Source organism: Octopus bimaculoides, chromosome 3 (assembly GCF_001194135.2).
Source record: "Octopus bimaculoides isolate UCB-OBI-ISO-001 chromosome 3, ASM119413v2, whole genome shotgun sequence".
NCBI lineage: Eukaryota > Metazoa > Mollusca > Cephalopoda > Octopoda > Octopodidae > Octopus > Octopus bimaculoides.
Window position 1 is genome coordinate 59,892,348 of NC_068983.1, and position 11,457 is coordinate 59,903,804.

At 32.8% G+C, this 11,457-nt stretch overlaps 1 protein-coding gene across 1 annotated transcript in view; it reads left to right on the forward strand.

Annotated features, from left to right (window-relative positions):
• Positions 1-11,457, forward strand: part of LOC106867600 (voltage-dependent calcium channel subunit alpha-2/delta-3) — a 620,656-nt gene that overhangs the window by 468,767 nt on the left and 140,432 nt on the right. Inside the window, exon 4 of the mRNA XM_052966750.1 lies at positions 10,845-10,904. Within this exon, the coding sequence (XP_052822710.1) occupies positions 10,845-10,904 (60 nt within the window). The remainder of the gene's footprint in view (positions 1-10,844; positions 10,905-11,457) is intronic.

Genomic DNA, 11,457 nt, shown 5'->3' on the forward strand with positions numbered 1-11,457 from the left:
ATATATACATACATACATAAATACATACATACATACATACATACATGTGTATATGTATATACATATGTGTATGGTGTGTGTGTGTGTGTGTGTGTGTGTGTGTATGTGTGCATAGTGCATTTGTCTTTATGCTTGTGTTTATCCTCCCTGACACCCAGTGTTGATTTGTTTACATCCCTTAGCAGTTTGGCAAAAGAGACCAATAGACTAAGTACCAGACTTTAAAGAAGTACTGGCATTAATTTGTTCAACTAAACTCTTCAAAGTAGTGCCCCAGCATGGCTGCAGTCCAGTGACTAAAACAAATAAAAGAGAAAGACAAGATAGTTAAACCTTATTATTGTTAGAAGAGATAGCAAAAACAAGAGAAAAATATAAAGATAGAATGTAATAGTCCACAATTGGGCACCTCCCACTTTGTGCTTAAAAATGTATAGCCTTACCACTGATTTGTTAATGATGTGATATTAAATTGGTGATGGCTGGGCACTCACAGTTTTATTATTTGCTCATGCCAGCTGAGTAGACTGGAGCAACATAAAGTAAAGTGCTTTGCCAAAAGACACAACTTGCCTCTTGGACTGGGAATCAAAGCCATGTTCCTTCTCAGGAGATACAGCAAATCTTTACATACATATGAGCAAGTATAAAAGAGTTTTGTCTACTTCAGCCCTTTTGATACCAACCTATCTGAGACCATGTCTGGTCCTGTGAAAGAAACTTCCTGTTTAACCCTTTAACATTTAAATAACCTGGTCAAATGTAATACTAATTTATTTGCATTGCTTTGAATTAATCATGCATTATCTTATAGCTTTGAGATTTCAGTAATGTGATTATTTATTTTTAGAATGACATGATATGTTAAGCATGAGAAGGTGGATCTGACAATATATTGGCCAGATATGCTCAGTTTAAACACTAAAGGATTAAAGCAATCTAAATTAAAAGTTTCCACCAACTTAATAATGACAATTACTTTAGTAAATTCTTTGCTATTTTCAAAGTTAATTGAAACAAAAGCCATGTATTTTCTACAGAAATATGATAACAAAAGAGTTAACTGCTTTGACTGATTCATAAATTGTTCCATTTACTAGCATACCATTATCAAGTGTTGTTTAGTTAAACCTTCATCTTACACTTACTATTTTTCATTTGAAAAATATAATTAAGGTTTTAAAAAATAAAAAAGTTCTCTGAATAAGAAATTAAGAAGGTTAGGTTGTCTTATAAACATGAATCTGTGTTTCAGTAACCTCTAGATGCATTGAGGTGATAGTTAATCATTACAAAATGCCTATATTGAAATTAGATGTAAAATATAAAAGCTCTTTCCTCTTAACTCATTTGTCATTGTATTTAGTCAAACCAGACCCAACCACCACTGACAACCTAACATTTCTTTTCTTTTCTTTTTGAGATTTTTTTTCCTGTGTATAGTGGTATGCTTAACAATGCCTCCAGCAAGCTAAGATCTTTATTCTTGCTAAGTCATATATTTCAAAATATAAGCTATATAATCGCAGCAAATATATTTCAATATATGTTTAGCAGGATTAAGTCTTAAATTATATTATTGAACACATAGCATGAATATATACACATGCATGCACACACACACACACACACACACACACACGTACCAAATATTAACTGAAAGAATACCCAATATACTTAAGTAGATTATCATTTATTTAATACATTTAAGTTGACAAATTATTTTTACAATAAAAAGGTTGACGCTGAGTTTAAAATTTTGCTGGACAATCTGCTGAATTTAATCAGTGGCAAAATTCTGAAATTATAATTAATTTTTTTCCCTTCTAAATATATATTCTTTTATTCTTTTACTTGTTTCAGTCATCTGAGTGTAGCCATGCTAGAGCCCCACCTTGAAGGATTTTAGTCAAACAAATCACCCCATGACTTCTTTTTAAAGACTAGTATCTATTCTATCTGTCTCTTTAGCTGAACTGCTGAGTTGCAGAGATGTAAACACACCAACACCAGTTGTCAAGCAATGATGGAGGGGGAGAAACACAAGGACACACACACATGCACACACAGATATATACGACAGGATTCTTTCAGTTTCCATCTACCAAATCCACTCACAAGTCTTTGGTTGACCCAAGGCAAAGACACTTGCCCAAAGTGCCACACAGTGGGACTGAACCCAGAACCATGTGATTGAGAAGCAAGCTTCTTTATTTCTTTTAAATTGCCATAAAGGCATTACACAGAGGGGGACACTACAACACATATGGGGACATATAACAATTAAAATAAAAATATGATGATATGAATGACACATGAAAAGGAACATGAAAAACATTAAAATAAAAATATTAAAATAATGATACGTGAATGATAATTTGAGAAATGAGAATATGAAAAGTGTGTTACTCACCCCACACTGAGTAACACCACACGCCACCTCTGAGTCCTGAGTCCTCTTTAGTCTTTGATCTAGTCTTTCCTTTTTCCCCATCAATGAGTGACAACACTCTCTCCTCCATGTATATGTAACCTTTTTCACTGGGAGAGGGGTCTTGTAAATTTTGTGGCGTCTGTTCTTTCTTCTTTGTTTTTTCTGTGGGGAGAGGGGGTCGGTGGGTTTGATGTCTGTATGGGGAGGGTGGGTCTGAGTGGTCTTGGGTGGGGTGGAGTTGGTCTGGGGTCCCATATCACACTGATTGTTCTTCCTCTTCTTTCTCTTTTCCCTTTTATTCTCTGTCACTGTCCATTCAGCCTCCTTGTTCCTTCCATCTATCTGTACTTCTTCCTTTTTCTCCTCCGTCTCCAACATACATTTTTCAGTGTCTTCCTTCTCTTCTTATTAATTTTCTGCAGTTCCATATATGCTATAAAATTTCACATCATTCTGCTACTTTGTAATAAATACTGTTGTGGTCTTCTGCATTATTCTGAAGTTTTAGTGTCTCAAAGCAGCTATAGAAGTCTGTAGGAATCTCAGGAAGCATAACAGCATTATATTTCCTGTTTCTCTCCATAATATTCAGTTTCTAGTTTTAATTTGCTATAAGCAATTAAGTAGGTTCGTTATTCTTATTGATATTTATGTTTTAATTTAAAACCTATATGATAATCTTAAAGAAACAATTAAGCTAATTTGTATTTATATACAAAGTTTTTGTATCTTATAGCATTTGTGACATTCCTATCATATCAATCCTAACAAAGAAATGATAAATTTAATTATTTTATGAATATAAATTAAAGTAGGATAGTTTGTTTGTTTGTTTGTTTTTGTTTTGTTTTTTTCTCCAAGGCTGAGTAAGCAATGTAGCTTGCATTTAAAGTTAAATGTAACTAAGAAAGCAGGCTTGTCATATGATTGCCTCAACAGACAACCAGTAGTTAAGTACACATTTTGATTGAATGTGCTGATTTCAAATGTAAAATTTCATCCTATGGAAATGATGTGTATTATCTTGTATATAGAGAACGAAGTCTTTAATAGTTCTCATGATAAATTCTGTGACCTTCTCAACTTTTTCTTCATCATTGCTCTAATGTCTTCAGCTTCAATATTTCCTTTACCATCAGCTATGCCAATAATATAGTAAAATTTGTTGACAACTTGGTACAATTTCCCATTACCTAAAACCTTGTCAAACCTATCCCTAGGCTAGCAATACAATAGCTGTTGTTCTAGCAATCTAGCAAGTAACAGAATCTGTATGAAAGACACGAAGATAATGCACTTTTATGTCAGTTTGGTCATTAAATTATCATCAATAGTACACAATATTGGGTATTTTGCATGTGAAAGTGAGAATAACCATACTAATATTTACATAAGTTTCCATGTTTTTTTATTATCTGGAACATTTGCATTTCTATATGCACAACAACAACTATTTGAATAAAGCAACATACATAGAATAGTAAATCTGATAGTTAAAAGTCTTCATAGTATAAAATATTTTAGTTATATGAAAATTGTTCATGATTATCAATGACAAAGTAGAAAGAGGGAGAACATCTTATCACTAAAATGACAAATAGAGTTCTGTGTAACACCTGAGGTTGTTCTGTTGGAGAGTTTAAGATCCAGCTTTTATAACATTGAGTCGAAACTTCTAGAACTTTTATCAGAACTATTTGGTTGGAAATTTCACAAAAACTGTGTTCAAGTATACTGCTATTTGGTTACCCACCAGCTAATCTGATTGGTTGAATCATGTTCTCATAGGTATTTATGCATTTATGATGACAGTTAATTTCTCATAACCAGTCTAACTTTTTATGGCAATGCAGTTAGGCTGTGGTCCCAAACTGGGGAATCTGAGCAAAATGGCTTGAAACTTGGCTGAAGCCTCACTACATATCCAACTAAAATTATCTGCAACCAAATATTCTTTAAAATCTCACACAATGGCAATCTCTCCACTTCTAGAACTGTAAAAATATTTGTGACTATGGAACCACAATCATATATCTAGATCTTGTGTCAAAACTAGACATAAATTTCTTATCTCTCATGACTTGCTGCCATGGCATATGTGCCAAAATTCTAAACACAGCAAAAAGAAATTCCCTACTGGCAGGAGACCAAAGTGTATAGACTGAGAATTCATCGAGTTCAGAATAATGAGGAGAGGAAAAGTTAAGAGTAAATATGAATATTGACAAAAAGAAAAAAGAAAAAGACATTAACACATTTTGCTAAATATCTAGCTTTAAATTAAATGGTCTGTTGAAAAAAAAACAGAAAGCATATTTCACTATGAAAATAAAATTTATAATTTAACAACAAAACATTTTGGTTTCTGTAACAAAATGGTTGACACTGGAAAAAAATTTTTAACACTCAACAAAAATAAACACTGAAAAGAAAAAAATCAAGGTAAATACAGCATCTAATTTTATATTTTCTTCAGATTATAACTTTACTTCTAAACTTTTCCAAAGTTTCCTCACAGAAAAATTATCATATTCCTATATTTCTCTCTTCTCTGTGTTCATCAAGTCCAATGCTAAAATTATATATTTGTATAAAATAGTGATTTAAAATTTAGGCACAAGGCCAACAATCCTGAGGAGAGGGGTAAGTTAATTACATCGGCTGCAGTGCTCAACTGGTATTTTGTCTTTCATCCTTAAAAGGATGAAAGGCAAAGTTGACCTCAGCAAAATTTGAACTCAGAACATCAAGACAGATGAAATGCCACTGAGCATTTTGCCCAGCATGCTGACGATTCTGCCATCTCATTACTTTGATTGTATAAATATCAATTTAGAAAAATGATGATTATAAAATTAAGATCTTGTTTTAAATTTTTTGGAAATTGCCCAATAGAAGTTTGAAAAATTTAACTACTGTTCTTTTAACCCATTAAATCCCAGAGTACTTAAATTTCTGAGTATTACTTTTCAATTTTTACAGATGATTGAAAATAGGTTAAAATGAAAAAAAAAATTATTAAAACTCCTTTACTTCAGGTAGAAATGGAAATACTCATTGTCCTATAAATAGGACACTGAGACCAGGGATAATCTTAATAATGGAATACTGAAAAATTAGTGTCCAATTATGTCAGTCTTTTTCATGAGAAAATCACACATTGTCACTTCATTTAACTCTTTTGATACCAGCCTGTCTACAATCTAAACTTCTTGTTTAAAAGTGATCTATATTCAACCTCCCATCAAAATTCCATATTAATTAATATTTCAAACTCCAAATTAACAATGACAAAATAATTTTCCTAAATTATCTTTTTTTTTTCTTTTATTTATTTCAATCATTAGAATGTGGCCATGCTGGGACTTTGCCTTGAAGAATTTTAATCAAATAAATCAACCCAGAACTTTTCTTTTTTTAAGTCTGGTACTCTTACTCTATTTGTCCTTTTTGCTGAACTGCTAAGTTACAGGGATGTAACCACACCAACACCAGTTGTCAAATAGTGGTGGGGACAAACACAGACACAAAGACATACACACATAGACATATGTATTTACACAATGGGCTTTCAGTTTCTGGCTACCAAATCATCTCACAAGGCTATAATAGAAGACACTCGCCCAAGATGTCACACAGTGGGACTGAACCCAGAGCCATGTGATTGGGAAACAAACTTCTTACCACACAGCCACATACTCATTATTCTAAAATAAATTGTTATAACAAAGTCAATATATTTCAACATAAATATGGTAACAAAAAGTAATCATCTTCGACTCAACAAATTGTTTACCAAGGCAATTTGACAGCCATGAAACTGAAATGCTGACTGTTTATAATTTCTCCATATATCTCTTATTACTAGACCTTTCTGTTGTATCCAATACAGTGGATGATGGTATTTTGGGGGAAGATTTACTGTTTGAGTATCTCTGAAATTTCTCTACAATGATTCACTTCTTGTTCTACATAAAAAGTCATCTTATTTTATATGAAATGCCTTATGAATAAAAAAAAGCTATCCTAAGGCAGCAGTAACATATTTAATAGGATCAGAGTATGTCAAGGCTCCTTAATTGACTCTGTTTTATTCTACATATATTTTTTTCATCTTACTACTCACATTAACAGCATTGATGGTTGGTGTCCAACTTTTCTCTTCAATATAATACACTCAGAGTATATATCTACAAGCCATTATAAACAACGTCAACAAATGGATCACTCTCTTAAACTAAGCACTACAATGATAGCAACCACAATAGTTTTTTTTTTCTCTCTCTCTCTCTCTCTCTTTTAATAATCATGGCAAATTCATTATTTTTGACATTCAGCTCAATGACTGCAGCCTCTTAAGAGGCAAAAGAAAACTCTTAGTGTGAAATTAGATAAGTAACATGACTTTCAATGAAAAGATGCACCAATGCATCAGTCACTCTCTCTTTACTCGAGAAATATCAGGAAATTCCATAATATTGATCCAACTAAAGTTCACATCAATTTCATCATGATTTCAAAAATTGAATATCATAATTTCCTCTTCTTCACATCATGCTAAGAATGCTGGGTAATGCAAAAATTTCAAAACTATTTTTCTTGCACTGCTGATAAGCTTCATTTTAATAAAACTATATCTTCTCTATTGGCCAGCTTATATTGGTTACTCATGAAAGGACTTGTTATCATCATCATCATCATTATCATCTTCATCTTGGCATAGATTGGACATTTTAATAGGATCCAATGAATCAGAGGATCACATCTTGCTCTAGTGTCACAGTTTTGGCATAATTTCCATAGGTGGTTGCCCTTCCTAACACCAGCCACTTTATAATGTATACTGGGTGATTTTTTTTCATGGCCCACCACTAATGAGGTGACTTTGCTACTTGCAAGACTAAAGAGACTCCTCAACTGAAAGGGAGGTTAGGACATAAGGTGATTGCTTTCAGTAAGGTGTTGAGAGGTTAAAGCATGGTGGGGAAAAAACACCAAAAGGTTTACGTTTTATGAAGAAGATTCATGTCTGCCTTGTATTTTACATGGGTGGGTGGAAAAAGCTGGAGTGGGACTCAAACAGAGGTAAATAAGGTGATGAGAGGTGCCAGAATGTATTCTTGTAGTAATATGTCTGAGATATATATAAAGCAGCGAGCTGGCATATTTATTACTGTGCTGAGCAAAATGCTTAGCAGCATTTCATCTGTCTTAATGTTCTGATTTCAAATTCTGATGAGGTCAACTTTGCCTTTTATCCTTTTAGGATTGATAAAATAAGTACCAGTTGAGCACTGGGGTCAAAGTAATTAATACACAAAAATTGCTGGACTTGTACCAAAATTTGAAACTAATATGTCTAAGAGATATATAAAAAAGAGTGTGGATACAGAAGAATAAAGGAGGATTGCGGATAAAGTTGTAAGAATGTGATAGGAGAGTGATGTGGATATAGACATGAGGTGAAGGAGGTCAGATGTATATAGAGGGGATGAATGTAGTGAATGTCGAACAGGAGTAGAGGTGGAATATGAATGGTGGAGTGGGCATAAGAATAAGAGATGGATGCTGATTGGGAATAGAACAGAGGAGAGTGAGTGATTAACCTACCTCACAAATTAAAATATCAATTTAAGTATGAAAAATATTGCTTCATTTTTCTAGCAAACAATGATTGGAAGACTGGGAAATAGCAAAAATATCAGAACAACTTACAGTATTTATTCCAAATATATTCTTACTAGGATGGGTAGTTTGTCTAATCATTCCAGTATCAATGAAATAAGTACCAGCAAGGACCTTCATTATTCAATTGATAACGCTACCTCCCTACAGAAATCAATATCTAATTCTTAAGTCTTCTCGTCTTTATTTATGTATTTATTTATTTATTTATTCATTGTCATCATCATCGTCATCATCATCACCACCACCACCACCATCATCCCATCATCATCATTATCATCATCATTATATTACCATTTTCATTTTAGCTTTTTGTTTAATCTTGCCCTTTAACTATAACTTTACTTTTTCTATCAGTTCTGATCTTTTCTTCGCCCTGATACACATTATTGCCATAGACTCTCTTAGATTTCACCTTTCCTTTATCTAAGATCTGTTTCTTTTCTTTCTTTCTTTTTTTTTTTTTTTTTTTTTTTTTTTTGTTTTCTTTGTAAAGATTTACTTATGTCTTCTTTTTTCCATTGTGAAAAACATAATAATAATTACTTTGAAGCTGAGATTTTCATGATACTAACTAAAGTTGTAACTCATTGTTCAAAGAAGCTCTGGGATACTCAAAGAAACAGTTAGCAACAAAATAATTGAAGTTTTATGTTATATATTCCTGAGAATTCTTTGACAAAAGAAAATATTAATGTTTTAAAAGAAATATGATGGCAGCACAATTTACATTGTGTTAATGGTATCTTTGATATATATACATTTCCATAAAAATAGAAAATTAGGCCAAATAATGTAACCACCCAGTAGACTGCTGTACGTGCTGAAATAAATATCCCTTTGATGTTACATGTGTATCTTTTTTAATTAAGTAGCTTCATTATGAATACACATAAACATCCAGGTGTTTGTCTCTTTAGGAAATAGCTCTGACTCTTTCGTTCTTGCACATATAAATACAGTCAACTTTCCAGTTATATATTTTAGAAAAAAACACGTATTAACCAGAGACTTTGTGTTGTGTTTGTATTCTATATAAACAGGAACATTCTTTATCTTTGTTCATAAATGTTTTATCTCGGTACAAAGTATATTTCTGTATTTTTACATCTTTAGTCAGTATATGGACAAGAAAATAAAGTAACTGAACCATAGATTATTAAGCTTAATAGATATTGCCTTTGTACAATCCACATACTCACACTTTCTCTACTGGTAAAAGAATTCATTATTATAAACCCTAGAATCTATCCTTATCAAGAAATGTTTTCTGTATGCTTATCATTATTGCTGTACCCACATTAACCCTACGTTGCATCACTAATTATATCTAAACCCAATCATTCATATCTATATTGTCCTTTAAAAATGTGTGTGCAAACACATTAACATTTTTTTAAATTTTTCTAAATCTTATGCTCCTATTTCAATGTGCTTTTACAAAAAACAGATGCTGTTTGGTCCTAGGTCAACCTTCAACCAGCAAAGGCATTCAAGCTATGACCATCTCATCATTTTTCTGGGATCTAAGTACATTGGACTACATTATCCAATGTGTGTGTGTTTTTAAGACAATAATATATTGTGATTTGAGAGAGATTTTAACTAGCATCTCTAGCAGGTCAAGCAACCTCATAGAGGTTTATTTGCTTAAAAAAAAACCGTTGTCATTGTTTAGCACGAAATCTGCCTTGTGATGACAAAAAGGTGTTCTAACCATGACAATGCTCTCTCATATATGTAAGACTGTTATCTAGGTTATTTCATTTTTTTTAAGACAATAGGGTATGATTTAAGAGATTGAGCTGCTATTTAGAGCAGTTTGGGTGTGCAGAGAAACTTCCAGTTACATGAATATTATCAGTGTATATCATCATCATCATTATCATCATATGTCTGCCTTCCATACTGGTATGGGTTGGACGGTTTGACAGGACCTGGTAAGTCTGCAGACTGTACCAAGCTTCACTGTCTGCTTTCACATGGTTTTATGACTGGAGCCCCTTCTTAATGCCAACCACTTTACAGAGTGGATCAGATACTTTTTATGTGGCACCAGCACCAGCAATGTGTGTGGGGGGTGGGGCTCACAGAGGCGAGGTGGTTGATTTCCTTTCAAGCATTGGGTCCAATGGAGGCAAAGTGGCCAAGCTCTTTTCAAGAGTTGGGCCTCACAGAGGCAATGACCAAAACCTTTGGCTTTATGTCATGCTTGAGAAGAAAACCCATCAAGCTGAGCAAATCACAGTCATGGCAGATACCAGTGTCACACAAATAGCACCTGTACTGGTGGCACATAAAAGCACCTGTTACACTCTCAGAGTGGTTGGTGTTAGGAAGGACATCCAGCTGTGGAAAACCATGCCAAATCAAACTGAAACCTGGCGCGACCTTCCAGCATGTTAGCCCAGTCATACTGCCCAGCATAGACAACGGCCATTAAGTGTTGATGATGATGATGATATATATGTATAACAAGAAAATTCTTCGTGGGGAGGCCTTCCTAATGTGTTACTTCATCTGATAAAACCTTTAATTCTTTACTGTGTACCATAAAATAAAAATAAAAAGAAAACACATTACTATATCATTGTTAACAGTCAAAACACTCTTCTTTTTACAAATATATAGGAATTTTTTTCAAAAGTATTGTTATTGTTTTTTTTAATCTTTTCTAATTTTTTTTTTTTTTTTTTTTTTTTTTTTTTTTCTATTTTTGTTCCAGAAACTTGCTTCAGCAGCAGAAGAAGCCTACAGAAATTATACAGTAGAAGTAAATCCACCGGTAATTTAATATCTGTTCATTGTTTTCTGATTACTTTTCACTGTTAACTTTTAATCTGATAGTGGCACTCTATGATGATGAGTTCTCAGAGTATCTATTAAAGAATATATTTGATTTAGATATTTCTACATTAAAAAAAAAATGTTCTATTTGAATGAAGAAACAAAACGAACAACCTTTTGACAAATAATGTCTCACCTTGTTTACAAAAACTTTGTAAGATTTATATAAAATTATAAGCAGTGTCAATATATTTTGATATAAGGTGTTATAAATGGTTTCTTTTGCTTTTGTTACAAATATAATATGAATCTAGCTCCTATGTTTGCCACAGGATTTGGATTTTCAAAATGGAAATGGAAAGATAAATTCTATAAATCTGTGACTTAGCAGTTTCCCTTTTTAACCCTTGTAATACCAATCTGTTTGAGACTGCCTGTGGTTGCTAGCAGTCAATCAGGACTATGAGTGTTTCAACTTGCCATAAGATTAACATCGACAATTTATATGTATATATGTTTGTGCATGTTTGTTTATGTATATGTAAGTATAT